Source organism: Diplotaxodon limnothrissa, linkage group LG23 (assembly GCF_057381915.1).
Source record: "Diplotaxodon limnothrissa isolate DT_005_m linkage group LG23, D_limnothrissa_male_GT1.1, whole genome shotgun sequence".
In the NCBI taxonomy this organism is placed as follows: domain Eukaryota; kingdom Metazoa; phylum Chordata; class Actinopteri; order Cichliformes; family Cichlidae; genus Diplotaxodon; species Diplotaxodon limnothrissa.
Genome location: NC_140617.1, coordinates 20,405,910 through 20,432,109, shown reverse-complemented (window position 1 = coordinate 20,432,109; position 26,200 = coordinate 20,405,910). Strand labels below are relative to the sequence as shown.

General features: G+C 39.7%; 2 protein-coding genes across 2 annotated transcripts in view; both read left to right on the top strand.

The window, feature by feature from the left end:
- Nucleotides 1-23,746, top strand: part of f2 (coagulation factor II (thrombin)) — a 62,195-nt gene extending 38,449 nt beyond the window's left edge. Inside the window, exons 12-15 of the mRNA XM_085348503.1 lie at nucleotides 20,479-20,652; nucleotides 21,218-21,396; nucleotides 21,630-21,700; nucleotides 23,523-23,746. Coding sequence (XP_085204629.1) covers nucleotides 20,479-20,652; nucleotides 21,218-21,396; nucleotides 21,630-21,700; nucleotides 23,523-23,678 — 580 coding nt within the window. The 3' untranslated portion in view covers nucleotides 23,679-23,746. The remainder of the gene's footprint in view (nucleotides 1-20,478; nucleotides 20,653-21,217; nucleotides 21,397-21,629; nucleotides 21,701-23,522) is intronic.
- Nucleotides 1-26,200, top strand: part of LOC146607939 (uncharacterized) — a 200,538-nt gene that overhangs the window by 69,372 nt on the left and 104,966 nt on the right. The window lies entirely within an intron of this gene.

Here is a 26,200-nt window from a genome sequence, read left to right as displayed (position 1 = left end):
ATTGACCTTAGAAGACACCGTAGCGTATGCTGGACCCGCATGCATCTGTCCACCTCTCCTCCGTTTTGAAGTTGACATTTGAACGTCATTTTCTGAAGTATTCGGAACAACAGTGTAAGGTTTGACAAGGTAAGTGTATCTCTCTCTCTCCGGTTTGAAATTTAGCTTTGAAAGTGATTTTTTAATGTGTCAGGGTGATTCTTTGTCGTGGTCATGTTCGGCACATGCTAAAGCTAGTTAGCGGGTATTCAGCCGAGGTCTACAAAATGATGGTATCTACAAATGAGGTATCTACAAAATGATGGTGTGGTTAGCACTTGGATGTAACTTTATTCCAGAGGTATCGTTTGTAATTAAAACTTTTAAGAAGCGAAGTGATTTTTTTTTTGTATGTGTATCTTGGCGATCGCATTTCACGCCCTTTGTCTCGGTGGTGGCTAGCTAGCGGATATTGAGCATAGGTAAGCCTCTCCGGCTTGAAAATGACTTTGAAAGTGATTTTCTGTGTCTGGACGCTGATATCTACAAAATGATGGTGTGGTTAGCACTTGGATGTAACTTTATTCCAGAGGTATCGTTTGTAATTAAAACTTTTAAGTGGCGACTGTCGCCGCGTCCAAAACAATAGCTTCGTTGTAGCCGCGTTTCACACCTCTTTTTCTGTTTTTATAAGGCGTTAACTACAGCAGCCTTTAACACCTCAACTCTTGCTTCAGCCAAGGTAAGTGCCCCCCTTATATTTTCTATGTGTGTGTTCAGCTGATATCTAGAAAATTGGTGTGTTTAGCGCTGGATGCCATTTTATTCCAGAGCCGTTGTTTGTAATTAAAACAAAGAGACAAAGAGGAACTTTACTGTTTGGAAGGGAGTAAAGTTCCTCTTTGTCTCTCAGTGGGACATTTCAACCATACAGTACAAGGCTACATTTCAGCTTTACAAGCCAATCAGTTTGCTAATTGTTCTTGTGAGATTTGTTTGCAAAGTTTAAGGTGTTAAATAGGAGCTGTGACCATCTGGGTCTGCTTGCTGCTGGCACTTTGCCAGAGCCCCAGCAACAAGACCGCCTCCCAGCTACGAGACTGCCTGTAAGCCTTGCAAGGTACCCAATTTTCCAATTACTCTATAACAAAACTGTTGTGGGCAACAAGACTGTCTCCTAGGTGTGCAAGCCAATCACTTTGCCAAATGTTCTTGTAAGATTTGTTTGGAAAGTTTAAGGTGTTAAGTAGGAGCTGTGAACATCTGGGTTTGCTTGCTGCTGGCATTCTACCAGCGCCCCAGCAACAACACTGCCTCCCAGCTTTGCAAGGTAATTACTTTCCCAATTACTGTACACCAAAATGGAGTAGTTGTCGTGGTCAACAAATCTGCCTCCCAACTTTCAAGGTAATCACTTTCCCAATTACAATATACAAACTGTTATGGAACTTTACTTAACAAAGCCTTAAGACCGGGCAGTGACACTATCAATATGTCTATTTAAAGAAAAGAGAGATTTATTATTATTTTTTGGTTCTTGTAGTTATCTTGTGTATCAGAGGGTTAAAATAAAAAATTGCTGGTATACATCAGAATTTTTGATTCATTTACTGTTTGTCGATTTACTGCATTGTAAAGTCTTTTGGCTACCAATGCAGCTACCTGGTTATTATGCTTGACTTAAAATGAAAGCTGGGTCTGATCACATGCTTGAAATGCCAACAATTAATATTCTGTTTTTCTGCTGACATTCTACCAGATGCCGAGAAAAAATAAAAGATCCCAGGCACAAAAGAAGCGCTGGAAACCACTTGACCTGGTCGATCCTGCTGTCCCAATGCTCACTGGCCACAACCAAGATGAGGCAGTCAGTAGTTTTCCATCTGACCAGGTAAAGAAGATATAGTAGTGATCACAGACAGTTGAACAGTTTTCGAAACACGTTTGAGACAGTTAAGAACACCTACCCATACAGTTTAGGATTGTTTGTTATAATGTCACACAACTGGCATAACAGTGCATGGTATGCAGAGCATTTAAATGAAATGAATGTGTCAGGTCACTTAATGTCTTCTATAGGGATTTTCTTTTTTATTGCTCTGTAAGTTTAGTAACCACTACTGTTCAGTATCAAATATTCCATTCTGTTTCAAATCTGTTAGTAGGTTTTATAATTTTGACTAACTGTACATAACCTCTCATCAGATTTCAGACACACGTCCACTAGAAAAACGATCTGTTACCCAACTGGCATACCAGTTCATGCCATGCATTGCATTTTAGAGTGAAATTAATGTGTCAGGTCACTTAATGTCTTAACATTATATACTGTTTTTCCTGGGTTGGCAGACAGCACCAGCCAGGTTGTCCTTGGTAACGGAGAATAGACCCACCTCCTTATGTCCTCCAGGCAGCAAGGTAAATTTAAAAAAACGTCTTCCTCCATTAAGGATTTATAGTGGACAGTTACATTACCATTAAATGTTAAAGACATATGGTTACATGTTAGCATTATGAAAGCAAGAATTTTGTTGTATCCCCTTTGTTAGTTACGTAACCACTACTGTTCCATATTTTTGTTAAAGTTTCTAAAGTTACACTCACTTTCAAATCTCTTAGTAGTTATGATGCAAACAGCTGGGATTTTTTTTTTATTGCTTTTTTATTTTTTATTGTAAGTTTAGTAATCACTACTGTTTCATGTTTTCTTTAAAGTATCCAGTGTTACACTCTGTTTCAACTCTGTTAGTAGGTTTTTATAATTTTGATTAACTGTATGTAACCCATTATCAGATTTCAGACACTCGTCCACCAGCAAAACGAGTCTGGGCAACTGATGATTTCCACACGGCATCAAATTCTCCACCTAAAAAGGTATGTCCACAAATGTCTATAACAAATTAGTATACATGCAATCTTTGCTGTATAATCACCGGGGTTGATATTAGGGCTGCCACAAACGATTATTTTGATAGTCGACTAGTCACCGATTATTTTTGCGATTAGTCGACTAATCAGATCATCATCCATTGGACGTAAAACTACAGCTTATTGCACCAGCAGCATCTGCTCTTATATAACTATCATTAGCTTACAGCTTTAAGTGTTTCAGGTCTCTGCTAACTAAAAATAAAGACAAGATGATAGTTTATTAAATTTTAATGAAATTTGCAGATTGTTTCGGTGAAGTTTAATAAACTCCTTGCTATCTAAAATATAACAGGACACCGGAGTAAATTCTCCAGCATCTCACACTTCTGATAATCAGCTGTCTGCTTGACGTTTATTCAGCTGTGTAAAAACTATAACTTTAATCTCAGCCAAACCGATTTACTCAGGAACAAATAAAATACTAAAAAAAAGCCAAACAATAACATTTTAAGTTATCTAAGTGACTCATATATATTTAACCTGAGTAGCGAAAGACGGCGGTGGGTTTGAAAACGATTTGCCGGGAGTCCGGTGTTCTCACTGCGCTAGTGAGCCTAGCCCCCGGCTCGCTAACGAGCTAGTGGGTAACAGACATCTCCGAAAACGTCGGAGCGCTTTTGAAAATATGTGGTGTCCTGATAAACTGAGCAGATATTTGAGGTTTACACAGCTACATTCGCGCCTGAAAATATGTTAAACGTTTATTTTGTGACCCAGAAAGAATAATAAGAGTAATATTAAAACTAACTAGCTGCCGCCATTGTTGGAAACTGCGCTGGGCCGCGCTATGAATTCTGGGACACAGCTCCTCCTTCTCCTTCTTCTTCTTCTTCTTCTTCGGGGTTTAACGGCAGCTGACATCCTTGTACATGCAATGCTGCCATCTTCTGTTTCAGTCCGTTATTACACTCTTAAATCCTGCTACTTATTCCAGCTTCAAACGACGCGTCGACTATTAAATCAGTCGTCGACGATTTTGTTAGTTGACGTAATCATGACTAGTCGACAAATCGTGGCAGCCCAGTTGATATTTAGTCTTTCACCTTAAGTATGCTTGCTAACTCGTACTAAATATACTAAAATGTTAGACTAAATATGTACTTTTTAAAAACATGTACAAATTTACTAAATTTGTAAATGTCTTTCTTCGGATTCCTAAAATGTAGACATCTCAACAGCTATTTCTGTCTATTTAGCTATATCTCACACACACACACACACACACACACACACACACACACACACACACACACATACATATGTATATGTATATATGTGTGTATATGTGTGTGTATGTGTATATATGTGTGTATGTGTATATATACATATGTGTGTATGTGTATATATACATATGTGTGTGTGTACATATATATGTGTATGTGTATGTATGTGTATATGTATATGTATATGTATATATGTGTGTGTGTGTGTGTGTGTGTGTGTGTGTGTGTGTGTGTGTGTGTGTTCAGAAAAAAGTTTATACCATTTAATACTTAAAGCTTCTCATAAATTGACATCCACAGTGAAAAGCAATGCAAATAAATACAAACATGGCTTTGTGACACTCATCTTTTATCAAGATGGATGTCACTGTATTCTGTTTCAATCACATTTAACCTCTAACTGAATTTTGTGTCATTTCTTTACAAAATGTAACACAACTATGAAATGTGTTTTTATGGCACATGTACAGAACCATCTGGTTTAATCTGAAATCAGTGAACGAATTACATCTAATTTAAGAGCATCTGAGATCCTCTTACGAATAATACGTAAACAGGATTTCCTTTCATATATTTATATTTAGGCTGCAATTTAGTTGATGTTTGAAGGCCCGCAGCAACCTAAAATAATGTGTTATACTGAAAGAAATTAACTGCTTTGAAAATATGAGGAGCAGAAGGTACAGATATGACCTTCGTTAAAAAAAACAGCACTCAAGCAAATTACAGATATCTGAAATATTTGTCATTTTTACTTTCCACCTCTGCTCTCTCTCACTCACTCTCACTGTTCCTGTCACTGTCTTTCTGCCTTTCTCTTTCTGGCATATCTCATGCTGTTTATCTTCAGATTATGCTATACTATGATTGACGAGTGATATAATTTGGATTAATTTGCCTGCACATTGCTTAATTATTTTAACATAATTAAAAATGGTAAATGGCCTGTATTTGTATAGCGCTTTACTTAGTCTCCAAGGCTCCCAAAGCGCTTTACACTATGTTCAGTCGTTGACACTTAAAAAAATAAAAACACATTTTTCTACATTATTGCAGCAACACTTAAATGTATTTTATTGCTCAACCTTGAAACACATATCATAAAATGTTTAACAATAATATGTGTCACCTTTGCATTTCTTGATCAGCCTTTCCATGACACAAATGAAGACCTACTGACGGAGGAGCTACAGAGCAACACAGTTCAGCCGTTTTGGAGTGTCAGTGCAACTCATTGTCAGAGTGATGAGAGGTACACAGAATTCTCTCGAAATCATCAGTGCACATGTAATGCCCTCACATTCCTGGCCTACCTTAATGAGGAATACCAGTTCAACATAGCCATGCTTGATAAGGTCCTTGAACAGGGAGATGCACTCTACTGTTGGATTAAAACAAATCTTCTGCAGGAGAAGCGTTATACACAGGATCATCTGACCATGGAGGACCTGCCCAAAGAACTTCATACTGACACAAATGTCTACAGTGTGAAAATGGATGACATAAGTTATGGATTTCTGGAAGCAGCAGAGAACAGTCCTCAAAGAACAGAGTGGTGGTTGCCTCTTGCTATTCGCCTTGAATGTCTGTCAACAGATGTGAACTTTGCTTTGCTCATGGTCTCACCTGAGTGCATTGCGGTTTTCCGTGACAAATCTGGGAGGTATGGATTATTTGATTCACACTCAAGAAGTGCAGCGGGTTTACGTCAGCCAAATGGAACAGCAGTCATGCTCACTTTCACTCATGTGAATGACCTGATCACCCACCTGCATAACCTTTTTCAAAATCAAGGCAAGCATGCACGATATGAGTTTGTGCCTGTTTCTTTCAAAACAGTCAGCACTCACACGGAACCCCCTGGACAGTCAACTCAGGTAACACCAGGAGCTACAGCTACATCATCAACACAAAATGATGAACCACAAATCACGAATCCCACTGCGCAAATGCCTGAACCAGAATCAGCCAAAACCCACATGACGATGTTAGACAATACTTTAAACTCACCAGATGACAAAATGGCTAAAACCCCCCGAACAGCAAGAAATGTGAGCAAATTAAATAAACGACAACGTAAGAAAGCTATTCGTCAAGCTCAGAGGGAGTATGTAAAAGCTAAAGACAAATCTTCAACTGAAGAAGTGGCAAAGAAGACAAACAAAAGAAGACACGAAAGAGAACGATATGCCTCCTGTCGTGAATTTCGAATGAAAAAATTACAGGCTATGAAAACTCAATATGCTGAAAACTATCATTACCGTAAACAAAGACTGTTATCAGCCAAAAAATATTACGCAAATCCTCATATTCAAGAAAAAGTAAAAGCCTGCCAGGTGAAGAGATACCAAAGTGATCGTCATTTTCAACAAAAAATGAGAGACTACATTATCAGAAGATATACTACGGATCCCGACTTTCAAATCAGACAGAAAAAATATGTGGTTCAGAAGTACAACACGGATACCAGCTTTAAAACCAGACAGAAGCAATATCTGGTCCAAAGGTACAACACGGATACTGACTTTCAAACCAGACAGAAGCAATATCTGGTCCAAAGGTACAACACGGATACTGACTTTCAAACCAGACAGAAGCAATACATAAGAACAAAATATGCATCTGATCCAAACTACAGGCACAAACAGAAAAAATCAATTTATGCCAGGTATCACAATGACTCACAATTCAGACTGCACCATATACAGCGCTGTGCCCAGTACCAGAGACACAAAATGGCTACCACTGCATCTTTTGCCATTTATAAAAAGTTGTGTGCACAGAGAATAAAGAAGAAATACAGACGACTAGTAACACAGTTCCAGCAGGGTCCACAGTCTGAAGCACAGCCCCAGCTTGTAGTGAACAGTGTGATGCAAGCAGCCACATTAGCTTTCCGTGAAGCCATTCAGTTAGGACCCACCCATGTCTGTACAGTGTGCCACAGAACTCTGTTTCCTAATCAAGTTAAACATTGCAAAAGATCAAAGTATGTTACTAATAGTAACATTGTTGCCACTTGCTTGACAGGAAAATTTGTCCATGTTTGTGACAGGGAATGCTCAGCTAATTGTACTTTCCCAAAACAAAGAATGGAAGAGTGGATTTGCTACAACTGTGACAACCACCTACAAAGAGGCAAGATGCCATCCGTCGCAGTAGCAAACAATTTAGCACTAGCAACCATTCCAATTGAACTGAGTCGATTAAATGTACTAGAACGACAACTGACTGCTAAAATTCTCCCGTTTGCAAAAATCATTGCATTACCAAAAGGACAGCAAAGAGCCGTACATGGGGCTGTTGTTTGTGTACCATCGGATGTGGAAACCACAGTAAACTGTCTTCCCAGACCTAACAGTGAAGCCCAGCTCCTGCAGGTACAGCTGAAGAGACACATCAGATTCAAAGGTTACCAACACTTCTACACTGTAAACATGAAGAACGTGTTAGCAGGATTATCAAAGCTAAAAGAGATGCATTCAGAATACAAAGATGTATCTATTGATGATGAAGCTACTTTTGCTGATCCCACAAGTAATCAGATAATCGAGACGGAACATGACACTGCTGATGCAGATATTCAAGATGCACTGCCCAGAAACTTCGACCAGCAAATTGTACCAGAAAGAAGAACCACTGAGGATACAACAGCTGGACTGCTTGAGCCATGTCATGATGTAAACCAACTAATGGAGCCTGAACAGTCAAATGAACAGCCCTTACAAGATATGGAGAAAGAAAAGGAAGAACTTCGACCTGGTCTTGTTCTAGACACCTGTATGCAACCACCAGATATAGCACAGGACATTTTATCATATGGTGAAGGAATATTTAGCATTGCACCCGCGCAAGGAAATAGACCTGTTGGCTTCTTCTCTGTTCCTAAACTTGAAGCCATGGCCTTTCCTGTCCAGTTCCCAACTGGACAGAACACATTAGATGAAGCCAGACAAGTGAAACTTTACCCAAGCATGTATTTTAATACACGGCTGTTCTCTGCAGACACACGGTTTGCAACTGACCAAAGCTACCTATTCTTTGCACAGTTTGTAACAGAAACACACATGGCTACAAACAGCATGTCCATCCAATTGCGCAAAGGAAAGGCAATCACCAAGGATGGGCGTAAAATTTCTAACAGAATGCTTCAAAATAAAGACGAAGTGGAGAAACTGATAAATAACAAAGACGCAACACGCTTCATGAAACCTCTGAGAGGTACTCCAGCCTATTGGGAGAAGGCACTGAAAGACCTACATGCTATGGTCAGACAGTTAGGAAAGCCAACTTTTTTCCTGACATTTTCAGCTGCTGAAATGAGATGGCCTGAGGTTGTTGAGGTCATAAAAACTCAACAAGGTGAACAGGTGGATTTTTCACAACTTGACTGGAACACAAAGTGTGAAATTCTCCGAAGCAACCCTGTGACTGTGATGCGATTGTTTGAAAAAAGAGTCGATGCACTAATGACAACACTGATCCTGTCCCCAGCACAGCCCATCGGTGAAGTAGAAGATTACTTTTATCGAGTGGAGTTTCAGGCCAGAGGTAGCCCTCATATCCATTTACTGGTTTGGGTCAAAGATGCACCTGAATTTGGAAGCGACCTTGAAGACCACGTGTACAAATTTATTGACAAGTACATAACATGTAAGATGCCTGACCAAAATGCCGATCCTGAACTTCACAAAATTGTGTCTGAGGTTCAAGTCCACAGCAGAAATCACTCCAGATCCTGTAAAAAAGGTAATGTGTCATGTAGGTTTGGCTTCCCCAAACTACCTGTAGATCAAACAATGATCACTTTCCCAAGCCCAGATGATGATGATGATCACAATGATAAGCAGCATAGCACAAGTAAGGAGAAAGGCACAAATGAAAAGCAAAAGAACAGACGAATGGCTCTCGCAAAAAAAATGAAAGAGGCCAAAGAAAAACTCCAGCCATTGAGAGATTTGCTCTGCGACCCAAATTCCTCGTTTGAAGACTTGTCTGAGCTGCTTCACAAATGCAAATTAACTTATGAACAATACTTGGATTGTGTCTTCAATTTAACCAATAGTCATGTCATCCTCTTAAAGCGTGAACCTAATGACTGCTGGGTGAATGCATACAATGCAGATCTGCTGAGGGCCTGGAATGCCAACATGGACATCCAATATGTCATTGATGACTACAGCTGCCTGATGTACATGATGTCTTATGTCTCTAAACCCGAATTTGAGCTGACACAATTTCTTAATGGAGTCATCCAGGAAGTAAAAAAGTCCAGTGTCAATGAAAGAGATGAAATGAAACAGATAATGCAGGCATATGCTAAACACAGAGAAGTCAGTGCCCAAGAATCCGTGGCAAGGACATGCAGCCTGCCACTAAAAAAGTGTTCACGCAGTGTGGTCTTCATACAGACTGATGATGATGCCCTGAAAATGAGTCTCCCGATGAGCAGGTTGCAGAGCATGGCACCAGATGATGAAAATGTGTGGATGTCCGGATTGCCAGAAAAATATGCAAACAGACCCAGAACACCTGACTTTGAAAGAATGTGTTTGGGTGAATTTGCTTCAGAGTACAGGATTCTCTACGGCCGTCAAACAGAGTCCAAAAATGCCATCCGTCTTTTGAATAACATGGGTTATATTCAAAAAAGAACAAAAGGGAAACCTGCAATAATCAGATATCCTCGGTTCTCAGAAAAGAAACAACCAGAAAAGTTTTATAGCAGACTGCTAAAACTTTATTATCCACATCGATCAAATGATGACCTTAAAAACACAGAATACCCCACATCCGAGCAGTTCTACAAAAGTGGACGAAAACATGGTTATGCAGTACGGCCAATTGTTACCTTTAACAAAAAGCGATATGAAGGCCATGGCAAAACAATGGAAAGGGCACTGGAACAGATTGAACAACAAGGCCCACTTATCAATGCATGGAACACCTTTGCACCTGAGGTTGAAGTAGATCGTTTAGAGTGTGTGGCCCAACGACAATCCAGACATGACACTGGCGAAAATGAAATGGACATTGTTCCTGACTACCAAGTCAGTGGTAGCAGCAGTGGAACCATGCCAGCAATCATAGCACCAAAGCTGAGCCCAGACTTTGTCAGAAAAATGTACCAAAGTCTGAATGAAACCCAAGCATCCATATTCTACGCAGTGCGTGAGTGGTGTTTCAAACTTGTGTGGGGTCACTGTCCTGAGCAGTTCTTTTATTTTGTCTCTGGAGGAGCTGGCTGTGGAAAATCACATGTTATCAAGTGCATATATGAGGAGGCAACAAAGATTTTGCACCAACTCCCCAGATTCCGAGACCAAGCAGACATGTCCTACCCTGCAGTACTGCTGACTGCATTTACTGGCACTGCAGCTTTTAACATATCTGGGAAAACACTGCACTCTCTGCTAAAGCTGCCAAGATCTTTAAAACAGCCTTATCAGGGACTGGGGAATGCACTGGATGAAGTGAGAGCTTCACTTTCAAATGCAGAGATTCTGATCATTGATGAGATATCTATGGTTTCTAAAGACCTTTTTGCCTACATCCACTGGAGACTTCAGCAGATCAAAGGAAACAAGAAACCTTTTGGTGGGATGTCTATCCTTGCAGTAGGAGACTTTTACCAGCTGCCACCCCTTGGAAAAGCCAAACCACTCTGTGTGTATGAGGACAATGTCCTTGATCTCTGGAAAGACTATTTCCACATGGTCAACCTGACAGAAATCATGCGACAGAAAGATGATCATTCTTTTGCTGAAGTTCTGAACAGGATAAGAGTGAAGCAAAAAACAGATTCTCTTGAAGCCGATGACAAAGCCTTGCTCACACAGGCTATCCATGACATAAAAGACTGTCCATCTAATGTATTACACATTTATGCTACAAACAAAGAGGTCGACAAACACAATTCAGCAACTGTAACTGCTCTTCATTCTGATATCATAAATATTCAGGCAGAAGACTACAGAAAAGACCCACGAACGGGTGACATGGTCCTCCTGGCAGAAATGATGAAAGGCAACAAAGGAGATTTACCTGATAACATACAAGCTGCACCTGGAGTGCGTGTTATGATTATCAGAAATTTGGATGTTGAAGATGGGCTTGTTAATGGGACATTTGGAACAATCACGAACATTGTGACAGCCACACAGGATGGACCAAAAACTGTGAATCTCATTGGACTCACGCTGGACAATGAAAATTCTGGGCAAAAATTTCGCAGAAAAATACAAGGATCCTCAGACAATCTTGTGTATATTGAGAAATGTGAAGAATGCACAAGTAAAAAAGGAGTGGTTCGCAGGCAATTTCCAATGAAGTTGGCCTTTGCATGTACAGCTCACAAAGTACAAGGCATGACAATGGAATCAGCAGTAGTATGCTTGAAGCGTGTTTTTGAACCTGGAATGGCCTATGTTGCACTCAGCCGCACAACCTCACTTAAAGGACTGTACATCACAGACTTTGATGAAAAGAAAATCTATGCTGATCCTGCCATCACAGATGCACTCAAAAATATGAGACATGCATCATTTGAGAATGCAAGACCACTGTTGCAATTCTTAAAATCAGTAGATCCCACAGTCCCCACGTTGACAATTATCCATCATAATGCACAAGGTCTCCCAACTCACATGGAGGACATGAGATGCCACCATGAACTCAGCCTTGCTGATGTTTTATGTATAACAGAAACACACTTGTCTGGATCATCGGTTTCTCCCCGCTTCCAGCTGGAACAATACAACATGGCCACACGCAACAGACACGTCTCTTACACAAATCATACAGACATGGCAAAGGTAAATGGCGGTGGAGTTGCAATTTACTACAACACAATTCTTACAGCAGAGTCCCGAAAATACCTGCAAAATGTGACTGACCTTGAATTTGTTGTTGTCAAGGTTGAATCGCCAGTCACAGCTTTGATAGCAACTGTATACAGGCCACCAAATTACAGCCATGTGAGGTTTTTACCACAAATGCAATGTCTTTTGGACTCGTTGGAAATGATGAATCACCAACCAATTATTGTTTGTGGAGACTTCAATGAGGACCTTATGAGCAGAGGAAAAAAACCCATCCAAGAACTGTTGCAGTCAAGAGGATATGCACAACTGATTACTGCTGCAACTACCGAAAAACACACATTGATTGATCACATTTACATATCACAGCCATACGCCTGCCTCCAATCAGGTGTTCTGAATACATATCACAGTTATCATAACCCCATTTATTGTGTTATTCACTAACACAAAATGACTGCAAGGGTATGAGGGATATGGACTTGCCAAGTGTCACTCCCTATTGGCCTACTCTCGCCTAAAAGTCACACAGATGGACCTAAATATGGATATCAGCATCTACAACAAGAAGTACAGGTGAGTCCTCTTGTAACATTCTTTAATGTACTTCTATTGTTCTTGTGAGATTTGTTTGCAAAGTTTAAGGTGTTAAATAGGAGCTGTGACCATCTGGGTCTGCTTGCTGCTGGCACTTTGCCAGAGCCCCAGCAACAAGACCGCCTCCCAGCTACGAGACTGCCTGTAAGCCTTGCAAGGTACCCAATTTTCCAATTACTCTATAACAAAACTGTTGTGGGCAACAAGACTGTCTCCTAGGTGTGCAAGCCAATCACTTTGCCAAATGTTCTTGTAAGATTTGTTTGGAAAGTTTAAGGTGTTAAGTAGGAGCTGTGAACATCTGGGTTTGCTTGCTGCTGGCATTCTACCAGCGCCCCAGCAACAACACTGCCTCCCAGCTTTGCAAGGTAATTACTTTCCCAATTACTGTACACCAAAATGGAGTAGTTGTCGTGGTCAACAAATCTGCCTCCCAACTTTCAAGGTAATCACTTTCCCAATTACAATATACAAACTGTTATGGAACTTTACTTAACAAAGCCTTAAGACCGGGCAGTGACACTATCAATATGTCTATTTAAAGAAAAGAGAGATTTATTATTATTTTTTGGTTCTTGTAGTTATCTTGTGTATCAGAGGGTTAAAATAAAAAATTGCTGGTATACATCAGAATTTTTGATTCATTTACTGTTTGTCGATTTACTGCATTGTAAAGTCTTTTGGCTACCAATGCAGCTACCTGGTTATTATGCTTGACTTAAAATGAAAGCTGGGTCTGATCACATGCTTGAAATGCCAACAATTAATATTCTGTTTTTCTGCTGACATTCTACCAGATGCCGAGAAAAAATAAAAGATCCCAGGCACAAAAGAAGCGCTGGAAACCACTTGACCTGGTCGATCCTGCTGTCCCAATGCTCACTGGCCACAACCAAGATGAGGCAGTCAGTAGTTTTCCATCTGACCAGGTAAAGAAGATATAGTAGTGATCACAGACAGTTGAACAGTTTTCGAAACACGTTTGAGACAGTTAAGAACACCTACCCATACAGTTTAGGATTGTTTGTTATAATGTCACACAACTGGCATAACAGTGCATGGTATGCAGAGCATTTAAATGAAATGAATGTGTCAGGTCACTTAATGTCTTCTATAGGGATTTTCTTTTTTATTGCTCTGTAAGTTTAGTAACCACTACTGTTCAGTATCAAATATTCCATTCTGTTTCAAATCTGTTAGTAGGTTTTATAATTTTGACTAACTGTACATAACCTCTCATCAGATTTCAGACACACGTCCACTAGAAAAACGATCTGTTACCCAACTGGCATACCAGTTCATGCCATGCATTGCATTTTAGAGTGAAATTAATGTGTCAGGTCACTTAATGTCTTAACATTATATACTGTTTTTCCTGGGTTGGCAGACAGCACCAGCCAGGTTGTCCTTGGTAACGGAGAATAGACCCACCTCCTTATGTCCTCCAGGCAGCAAGGTAAATTTAAAAAAACGTCTTCCTCCATTAAGGATTTATAGTGGACAGTTACATTACCATTAAATGTTAAAGACATATGGTTACATGTTAGCATTATGAAAGCAAGAATTTTGTTGTATCCCCTTTGTTCTTTAATGTACTTCTATTTTATTAATTCCTATACACTCTGAACCGAATTTGTTGAAAAATAAAGTCAATCATGTTCTCTTATACGCAGACACAACAGAACACCAGCCTCTACGTGGTGCGAAGCCTACTGCAACAAAAACGTGATCTTCATGTCTTTGCGACTGAGCACGCTCTACCAGCAACACTGACAGCTCACCAGTGGGAGCTCATAGATAAGACTGCTGATGTGCTGTCATCCATTGAAGAGCTGACTAGAAACGTGAACAGAAAGACTGCAACTGCACCTGATGGGATCCCTGCCATAACAGGTCATTTGTATTTTTTTTGTTTCTTTCTTTATATTGTAACATTTGGTATTGATAGTGTTTGAAACAAACTATAATCTCATCCATTCATTAAGTCATCCATTCATTCATAACTCCTCAGATGTGTTCTGTCCAGTGAAGGCAGTGGAGAAGCTCTACACTGATGTTGAAACTGTGCCACTCTTCTAGAAACCAGCTACAAGGATGGGCAGGTATAGTGAAATTAAAATGCACCTTTTGTTCAACAGGTTTATATACAGTCAAGTGATCAAAAGACACCAGTATTAAACCCATTTAAGCCAACTATACGCTTTGATTGGAACTATATACAGGCCACCAAATTACAGCCACGTGTGGTTTTACCTCACATGGCAACTTACTTAATCAAAAGACACCAGTATTAAACAAATTTCTCTCTTTTACTTCCTTTTTAATTTAGTTTTGGGTAATTTAGTTCTAAAGTTACATTTATTTTTGCAAATATTTATTAGATCATCATGACTTGCCAGTTCGCTAACTGAAACCTGCGCTTTGTGATGTCTCTTGTTTTGTTTTAAATTGTGTTTTGCTTTTATCTGTTTTCTAGCTGTTTTTGCAAAGTCAGCCAACCTCTTGCTTCCAAATGACCCTTATCCAGAAGTATCCGTGAATGCCTCATGAGAAGAAACTAAAGTGGAGACCTACCTCTCAGAGAAAAACGCACACATAAGAAAAGCGACCTACTTCAGTACTGGAAAGAACATCCTAATCTGTCTCCCTCTATGGCTGCTGTTGCGATCCCAGTGTGCCCCCTGTAGCTCTGTGGACAGTTTTTGATTTGTTTGCATCTCACCCCAACCGGTCGCGGCAGATGGCCGCCCCTCCCTGAGCCTGGTTCTGCCGGAGGTTTCTTCCTGTCAAAAGGGAGTTTTTCCTTCCCACTGTCGCCAAAGTGCTTGCTCATAGGGGGTCATATGATTGTTGGGTTTATCTATATACATTAATGCTTGTATGCTTTTCATTTATACTTTTCCTTACTCTTCGGTTCATAATATAAAGTTACTTGAATGGTTTCCTTTTTCCTTATTTTATATTGCTTTGCTGTTTACCACAATCTAAATATCATGTTTAAATGGAATACATTATTGTAAATGGTATTTGTACAAAATATAGTTTGAATACAATAAGATACCTTTATTAGTCCCACAAGGGGAAATTTCATAATTTGCATAATTTTCCCTTTTCACATTAAAATACCTTTGAAATACAAATTGAATACCGCTTAATGGGCTTTTTTTTTTTCTACCAAGAAAACTTACTTTGGTTTACAATCTGTTAAACTGTTCACTTTAAACGACTCAAAACTGTAAAATCTAAATTGTAACTTCTCTTGAACACCTCAGACTTAAACATAATTTATTTTATATCGATTAACTTCTTTTGTAATGGTGTAACTGGAGCATCTTTCTCTCATCTCTGTATGCTGCACTGCATATAGCAGAGATCACAATACAGCTTACTTTTCTTTAACTTGAAAATCAGCTGTATTCAATTTCCCTCCCTCTTGTGGTATAAATAGCAAACTATGCTCATGTTGCATATTGCTCCCCCCTATTGTTATAAATGGCAACCTGCACTTATTGCACCACATTAAAAGCAAACTACACTCATTGGCAGTAGCATAGGCACACTTAAAATTTCTTCAGAAATTTTCGCTTTCTAGTTATTATTATTCTTTTTCCGCCTGAAATTTTGGACCGTAACTCATCCCACAGTTTTGACACAAGCTTCATATATGTTATATCATTTTGTGCGGCTGGATCAGGAATGAGTTGCTATGCCTTTTGGTGTTTATTACTTCTATAGTTTTTTAAATATGAATATTTTAATGCAAGTTTTTGCCCATTGGAATGAATGGGAACGAACGAAAGTGAAACTTAACTTACTTTGTAGTGTGTTTGCTCACTCACTTAATTTGTGGTGTGTTGGCTCACTCTAGTGGTATGTCCCCGTATTTGGATTACCATAATGACGACAATATCAACGGCGCGCACAGCGTCGGTGCTTTCAGGAACCATTGGAATTCTTAAGGTTGCACGAAGCATTGAATAGTTACGGTAACGGCAAGGGCGTATGCTTGGTGGAAAACTGCATATCCCACAATTCAAAGCACGCCTCTACCAGTCAAACAATGGCGGCTGCCACTTGGTTTAATATATTCCTCTTATTTGTGTTTCTAGGTCACAAAGTAAACTTTTAAGATATTTTCAGGTGAGAATGTGGGTGTGTAAACGTCAAATATCTGCTCGTTTTGTCAAAACATCCCATATTGGCAACAGATTTTTCACGATGTTGCGCCGCTTCACTCAAAAGCACCCAGGCTTGGCTTTCAGTGAGGCGTCTCTAACTCCTTTCATCCCCGATAGCTCCGCAAACAGTCTTTGTCTTAGCTGGACTTATTTTTCGTTTATATGGGCCGATGAGGCTGGTCGATGAGGAAAAACTAACTGAGTTGTTTGGTGGTGGCTAACGCGGAGCTAGCTAGCCACCGGTATGTGTCTCTTTCCCCTCATATGTGGGGAAAGAAACATGCGAGGCGGCCGCCGATCGACCGGTTTTCAGGTGAGAATGTAGGTGTGTAAACGTCAAATATCTGCTCGTTTTGTCAAAACATCCCATATTAGCAACAGATTTCTCACGATGTTGCTGCTAGCCGGCTAGCTAGTTCGGCCGGCCGGCTAGCCGGCTAGCTAGCTCGGCTAGCTAGCGCCGCTTCGCTCAAAAGCACCCAGGCTTGGCTTTCAGTGAGGCGTCTCTAACTCCTTTCACCCCCGATCGCTCCGCAAACAGTCTTTGTATTAGCTGGACTTATTTTTCGTTTATATGGGCCGATGATGCTGGTCGATGTGGAAAAAATAACTGAGTTGTTCATATACCGGTGGCTAGCTAGCTCCGCGTTAGCCACCGGTATATGTCTCTTCCCCTCGTATGCGGGGAAAGAAACATGCGAGGCGGCCACCGATCGACCGGTGGTGGCTAACGCGGAGCTCAATCGTGGATAAGGGGAACCCAATGCAGGAGAAGCAGGCGGCTGGTGAACTGAATTTCAGGTAAGACGTTATTAACTGCACTCTATTTGGGTCAGATATAAACCGAGTTTAGGTGTAGTTTATTTTCGTTGTGCTGACAGTTACAATAACTGTACTGCGTGCTAGCTAGCACCACGGAGTTTCTATACAGCTGTGCGCGCTAAGTTACTGATGTTGAACTTTATGACAGCCTCCCCTATTTTCAGGCGATAATGTAGGGGTGTAAACTTCAAATATCTGCTCGTTTTATCAAGAAGTCCCATATTTTATCAAGAAGTCCCATATCTCTCACGATGTTACTGCTAGCGCCGCATGGCAGCTAGTCGGCTAGCTGGCTAGGGCGGCTTGGCTGACACCCAGGCCGGGCTGACTGATACCCAGGCCGGCTCACGCTCTCGTTTCACCGCCGCATGGCAGCTAGCCGGCTAGCTGGCTAGCGCGGCTTGGCTGCCACCCAGGTCGGGCTGGCTGACACCCAGGCTGGGCTGGCTGACACCCAGGCCCGCTCACGCTCTCCTGTCACCCCTAGTCTTTCGTGATGACTCTTGGTTGACTGCTGGACTTATTTTTCATTTATATGGGCTGGTGATTCGGTATGAGTGTCCGGTGAACTGAATGTCAGGTAAGACGTTATGTATATTTAAGGTAGTGACTGGAATAAGTCACAAGGTGTCGCTGTTGAGCTGCATATATGTTGTAAATTTTAGCAATTTTGACCATTTGTCCTCTGCAGGACACCGTAGTTCAGATTTCTCGTTCGCGTGGGCGCCATCTTGGTTCAGTGTTTACTGTGATGTGCAAAGGTAAGCACTGTCAGTGGCGAACTGCATTGGTTTTGTTTAAAAATAAGTGTTCCACTGTGTAAAATAGCGGTTTGTCATTTAAGCCGAGCAAATATTTTGTTTATTGAGAGGTTCATGTATTGTCTGATGAGAGTATGAGACAAAGATATACTTTTCTTTCTTACTCTCATATAAAATATTTAGCTTTTATTAAATAGTTATCTGAATCTTACAACCAAAGTTTGTATAATAATACACAAGATTGGCTGTAGACCATTGTTAATCATTCAGAACACTGTGTAAAAATAACAAAAAACAAAAAGTGAATGAAAAGTGCATAAATATTTATTTTACGTGTTTGATGTGTGTGGCAGGGCGTGGTCTGCAGTGCCGCTGCAGGGGAGGTGGACCCACCTCAGCGGCATCTGCAATCACGCCTCTCAGGTGTGAAGTCTGTGCTCTCTCTGCTTTTTTTTTTTTTTTTTTTTTGTGTATGTGTCGGGCTATGAGATGAAAAGCTACAGCCGGCTGTGTGGGTACAGCAACTGTGTGAAAAGTGGTCCATAACGTAATGCTTCAAAGTGTGTTCATGCAAACATTGTCGGGTCTGCTTATGAACCTCTGCGCACAGCGTCTACAAATTGGGGCTGTACGAAGTCACCTCATCTTTACACAAAACTGTAAGCTGTCATCTGTGAGGCGCGAGCGGTGTTTGGTTTTACCATAGTTCATGGTGGAGAATGGCTGCTCCGGTGAGTTTTGCTCTCTGTAGCCGTTTGAATGGCAAACTATACTGATTAGCGGCGGCATAGGCACACTTAAAATTTCTTCAGAAATTTTCGCTTTCTAGTTTTATCTTATAATTTACCTTTAACTCTTAGTTTACTCTTTACCTGTTAGGTTAAATTCTTAATTTATTCTTTAAATCTGTTAGATCTTTTTTATGGAACTCTTATTGCCTCTTTTTATGTACATTTTTCAAAGTGTAATTGTTTTTACTGTAAACTACTAAAACATAAAATTTGTAAATTTTGCAAATTTCTTTACTATAGGCATTGCATAACAATAAGCATTTCACTACATGTTGTACTGTGTATGATTGTGAGCGTGACAAATAAAATTGGAATTTGAAAATCAAGTAGCTTCAAAGGTAAATAAAATACCCAAAAGAAAGAGCTGAGGTAGCAAGGAAATAGAAAAAGTGAAGGGCTCTGTTAGGTCTGTGCTTGCAGGCTTCGCTGATTCAAAGACTTACAGTAAGTAACATCAAGCAAATAAATAAAAGTATGAAACAGGGAAGGTTTTCGGTATCTTTTCTTTGTTGTAAAAAAGCTGAGACAGATTTGAAAGTCATGCTGCCGGCCCAGGTTATGATGCAAAGGGTGGACCAGGTCTTCCAGTTATTATGCATAGCCATACGCCACAACCATACTCATTTGGGTGACCTCTGTGTCAGCTGATGGAGGAATCTAAACAGTGGTAAGTGACAAATTAGTAATATGTATACATTCCACAGTGAGCAGTTAAATATTGAGGCCAAAGAAATGTTCTGTTTGCAGGAATATATCTGTGATTACATTCTTCCCCTCACAAATGGTGCAATCCTGACACATTTGTTCTTCCCACGCAAGTTTTTTCCACTGTAGATCCAACAGAATCTACAGGCCTCACTCTGCCCATTAGAACTGTAAGAGCAAACATCCAATGAAGATTCTCCTTTGCCAAGAATATACCGAAAAGAAGAAACATCAATAGCTTTTAAATCTTGACAATGTCCTTAGAAAACACACCAAGAAAGAAAAATTGACTCACTACAATTAATAAATAAAAGAAAAAAGGTTGTGGGATCCTGCCAATCAGAAATAAATAAAAGAACCATTAAGATACAAACTGTTTTTGACTCAACTTATATTTCTAACTTAATAAATAATTTTGTTGTTTGCAGGCAGGTGATGCTGTACAGGCGTAGCCCACAGGAGTTTTTGTGTGGAGCCAGTCTGATCAGTGATCAGTGGATCCTCACTGCAGCTCACTGCATCCTTTACCCACCCTGGAACAAGAACTTCACTGTCAGCGATATACTGGGCCGCCTGGGAAAACACAGAAGCACCATGTAAAAAGGCGTGTCTGTCTTAATTATCATTAGTTTCATTTGAAGGCCTGTTGGAATTATGTCATTTTTTTCTAGGTTTGAGCGTGGCATTGAGAAGGTTGTGGTAATTGATGAAATCATTGTCCACCCCAAGTACAACTGGAAGGAAAACCTGAACTGTGACATCGCTCTGCTGCACATGAGAAGGCCGGTCACGTTCACTGATAAGATCCATCCTATCTGCCTGCCCAGCAAGCCCGTCGCCAAGTTGTAAGACAAACATTTGCAACCAATTAAAAGTTGACAAGTTCAGACCAAATTCTTTAATTATATTTCCCACACAAATGAAAGGAAACAAGTGAAAATGTGTCTTGAATGGAGAATTGAATTTCCAGTTCTGTCAAGTGATCTGGAGCGTTTTTATGTGGGGGAGACTCTGGGTCCGACATAGAGCTTGCTGGAGAGATTATTTTGTTCATATGGTGTTGAATACTGCTAGAAATATTAATCGGGGAGGTATCAACACAGTTTATTATTGTGCCAAGGACTTTGCTTAAAGTCCTCAGTAAACAACAATTTGATTAAATCAAGTCAGGTCCTCAAACTTGGTCACATAGCTATTTCTCCATAGATATCGATTTTCCTTTCTCCAGTTATCCTGCAGGGGGTTAAAAGATTCTTCAGATCCCACAGATTCCTTCTGTCTTATTGGAAAGTCTAAAGTAATGCAAAGACTGCGCCAGTAGAGGGTGCTATTAAGAACTGTGGTCAGAGACACTTTGGTTCAGTGAGGTTTATACCTTGTGATATATCTGACTGGTATTTTTTCCGGCAGTCTGATGTCTGAAGGCTTTAAGGGCCGAGTTACCGGGTGGGGGAGCCTGAAGAAAAGCTGGAACCCTGCAGTGAGAAATTTAACATCAGTCCTTCAGCAAATCCACCTACCGATAGTGGACCAGAACATCTGCCGCAGCTCCACTTCAGTCAAGTTCACAGACAACATGTTCTGTGCTGGTAAAACAAAACAAAAGATTTTCCACATTTGTTCAAGAAAATGCTTGTTTATATTTTATCTTTGGCTTATTTTTGGTCCAACTGTTTGATCCTGAATAAACCCCTGGTGTGCTGAGTGATGCTGCCATCTCATTGGCTGCACTGAATGGAATTTGGCTGTTTCTCTCAGGATGATCCTGCATCTCCTGAAGGTGTCATAGTTTCTCTATAATTACAGTCTCTGGTTGTTTCAGGTTATAAACCAGACGATAACCATCGTGGAGACGCCTGTGAGGGAGACAGCGGCGGACCTTTTGTGATGAAGGTGAGAATCACAATGAAAGAAGAACAAATGATAGATTAAGTCTCCTCTTTACCATTTCTTATCATTAGATAACATCTGGTTTATATCTCAAGCAGCTGTTTAATAAAATATTTGTTAAATAAATTATAAGACCGACGGCACGAGAACACACAGAAGTGAAGGCAGTGTAAGACAGTTGCAGAAGGATACAGTAGCACAGTAAAACACAGTATATTAACACTTAAACAGATTTTCATATGTTCTGTTCAGTGCTTTGTAACATTTAATGTAAATATCACACATATACATTAATTTAATCTGCTAAAAATTCAGGACATTGTTTTAATTAACGCATAGTAATAAAATATGTACACAGTGTGTTAACTGTTACATATAGAATCAAATTAACATTTATATCCAAAATTAATGCTTTCTTGTTTATAAGTTGAACAACAGTGTAATTATCCAAAAAGTTGATTCTGTTCATCTGGATGTAGCGTTTTGTGGGAGAAACGTTTCGTCACTCATCTAAGTGACGTCTTCAGTCTCAGCTGACTGCAGCTTTCCCCAAACTTATAAACAGTACATTTGCATAATGACTGAAACCAGCCCACTGAAGGAACAATGAGCTGGGAGGTCAGTTCCTTAATCTTAATTATGCAAATTCTTATGACCATTGATCAACAACCACTGACCAAAACCCACTGATCAATGGCCATGAGTACCATTCACAGAGAGTTGGGGAATGGCTGCAATCACGATGGTGAAAGATGTACCCTTAGGCCCCCTCTTTCCCTTTTCACGTAAATGGCAAAGTCATACAGCCATGCTTTCTCCAACTAAATTCAGAGTCACACAGGCCTAGAGACCAGTTTAACTCCATGTCAAAGGTTTCTAGGGGAAAATGTGTGTTCTCTGGGACACCAATGATGATTTGATTCACACAGTTTGTTCAGGATTTATGTGATTTTATTTATCGCTTTAACTCCGTATTCTTTCATGTAGTTGATTATAAATTATTTTTGTGGTCTTTAAAATCACTAGGTTTTGAAAAGTGCCACACAGCACTTTAACATAGTGTTAAAACATATACACTGCACAATCATATACCAATATTTCACTGGATTGCCTTTAGCTTCGATGACGGCCGACATTCTCTCTGGCATTGTTTCAGTAACGTTATGCAGTTCACGTTCAGGTCACCTACCAAATACCCTTTGGCACCAGAAACCTTCACCCAAAAGGTAGGAACTGAAACTCACTATTCACTAGTGAGGATTCCCAGTTAGTGAGGTTTATTGGGCAAATTTCTTAAACCTACACAGCTGTTTAGTCCCATATGAAACATACTTGTGTTTTTCTTTGGAATGGCCTTTTTTCTGGCAGGATCTTTAAACATAGGGTTCCCAAACAGTTTCGTCAACATCGGCCCAAAACTTCATCAATTTTAATGCCCAAAGTTGAGTTTAAAACTTAAAGACAGATTTGAAGATTCTTCTCATAACAACAATATAACATATTAAAAAGCAGGGTGTTTTGCAAACTCTAGACAGGGGGGATAGTAACAAGAAGTTGAATAACTACGTAATCTTCAGATATGCCTAACTGGCAGCCTAAATCTTCATTTATTTTCTTACAATATAAAGCAATACATACTCACAGTTAAGTGTTATTTGGCATTTTTGCTTAAAAACTGAAAAAGGAGTTAAAATATTTATAGAGTTTTTCGTTCTTTCAGCTCTGAAAAGACTTTTCTACCATTTACAAAAGGTTCAATCTGAGAATTTAGAATAGCTGCCTTTGCAAACAATGAGTCTTATTTTGAAACTGTCTTCCTGTGCAGTACCCGGCAGAGAACCGCTGGTATCAGATCGGCATCGTGTCATGGAGCGAGGGCTGCGATCGCGACGGGAAGTACGGCTTCTACACTCACCTGTTCAGGATGACCAAGTGGATAGGCAAAGTTATCGAAAAGATGCGAGGAAGCGATGATGAGTAGACACAAACCATCGACGTCAATCACTTCACATTGAACCCTGTTAAGCAGCATGGCCCCAATAAAGATTGTCGACGTATTGTACCCTGGCCTCTGGTGTTATTCAAGCCTTGGTTTGCAGCAATAAGAGTCAGAGAGTTAAAGTGCCATCAGAGCAGCTTTTATATGAACAAAGATAGAAAATCAAACCGGCAGAAGGAGGTCAAAGTTCGCGCTCAGATACAAACAAGATAGCACAAACAGCAGCAGTCACTACAGTGGCAGGCATGGCCTCATAGTCCATTACTATTCTGATAAACAACATATCCTAAACCAGGATTTACTACACAGACAACACATGTGGGATGTGTTGATAATTTTCAGGTTGGGCAGGATTTCCCTGCTCAAAATGGATCTTAATGTGTTGACTATAAATGTAAATTGAACAGGTCTACATATACTGTAATTTATTAAGGCAATGATGCTGTGTAAACTGAGCACAACTCTATGAATTTCCCATTCTGACCATTTAATAACCAAAAAGCCAACGTGGTCTTAGGAGTTCTCTGGGAATTTTTCCAGAGGTTTGTAGCAACCAGTCAACAGATTGTTAACATAAACAGAGGTTATAGCTGCACTGTACATCCCTTTACTGTTTATTCATACATGACAGAGGCTCTAAAATGTTCTCATTATGTTTGTTTACTCCTGAATCATCTTCATCTGTTGAGCCATTTTCATGATCTCTTTGACTTCAACAAGTTTCTCCAGCAGTGCTACTCTAGATCTGTTAACCAAAGTTCAGTTTAAAGCATTGCAGTTACAGCAGTGATACAAACTAACCACCAAATCCAAGCCCAGAGATGACCTCAACTTTTCCTGAGCACCAGTGGGCTATTAACTATTAACGAACTCTTAAGAGGTAGAGTGATAAGCTTGTGTTTCCTTCCAACATTTGCCAAATAAAGGCCAAAAGCTCTCCTTAGTCTGCAGCTGGATGGACTAAAACTCCAACATCTGGGAATGCAGTTGAAGATCAGAGCCTGACAGAGGTGGAGAAGCTCTTCACGGACCTGCATCGCAAGCTGCAGTCCAAGATGGTAGTTAAAATCTGTTGGCAGGATAAGGGACCCATTGAAGATGCTCTGTTATTTAGACTCAGATTTGGTGTTTCAGATTGTGTGTGTGTATTCCTGCCTTAGAGGCTAAGTGTTTTGGGTGAGAAGACAAGATTTTGGTTGTTTAATTTCCCTGATTTAGTTATCTCCATTCTTTATAATTTAACAAAGTAGAGCACAATTGCTGAAAAGTGCCACAAGGTGGAGCCCCGTTCCTTGCTGTGCTCAACTAGTTATGGCACAATACAGAACAGATGATTTTTTTGTATAAATATGAAAAACTGAACTTACCAAGAAGACTGTTGGAGGACTGATAAATGAAGGCTGAGTTCAGACAGCTGAAAACTTTAAAAACTTGTTTGGGTTGATCTTGTTATACCACATAATAATACCAACTACAGATAGACAAACAAAGAGGTTTGTAGTTTGGTGTATATTTCAGATTAAGGACAAAGGCTGGAACAATTTTTGTACATGTAAACAGAGTCAGTGACACAAATTGATTAAACACTTTGTTTAACAGCAGAGTAAACATTAACGTGCTCCAGTCGACCTCAGGGTCTGCAATGTTCACGTTTAAGATCACCAAAAATAAGAATTTAACATCTTTTTAAGTCAAAATCATGAAAAAAATGGCCTTTTATTATCCTATTAGTGTAAGCGCTTCCCACCAATGTGAAACTAACAGATTAGTGATGTAGTAATGTAACGTGTCACTGTACAAGAAAACAGTCATTCATTATATTTACTACCAACAGCACCTGAAGCAACGGACCCTGGACTTACTCCACTAACAGGACAGCGTATTCAGCTCCGCTGCTCATCAGTAAAGCTTGCGGTGATGCAGCTGTGAACTGAGCGGCAAATATTTGAATTTTCTTTGTAAAACTTTAGAAAAATCTGACGTTTTTTGACCAACAGCTGGAAACTGAGTGAAATTTAGTTTCAATACAAAATGAGAGACCAGAAATTTACTTTATCAATACTGAATTTGAATGAATCAAGTTTTTACCTGCAATGTTAAAAATTTACTATGTTCCATGTTTTATATTTACCTTTTTAAACATTAAAAAAATTTATACTCCATTATTTATTTATACATTACTGACATTTTTGCTAACTTAGTCGAGACTTAAGAGTGAAACATTTACTTTTATATTTCATGTCATTCACAAAATATTAAAAATAAATGTCATGTAAAATATTTATTATGCTCATTGTTATTAATTAGTATTTATTTATTATTATTTCTATAAATCTTGAGCATGATTACCTAATTACTGTTTTTTAATAATTAATTAATACTTTTATGAAATAATACTTATGTGTTTTCAACTTGATTGATTTTTGACCTTGTGTATTCAGGTGAGCAGTCGATTGTGTTGTCATTTACATTTTTCATACATTTGAAGATTTTTTCCATTTATA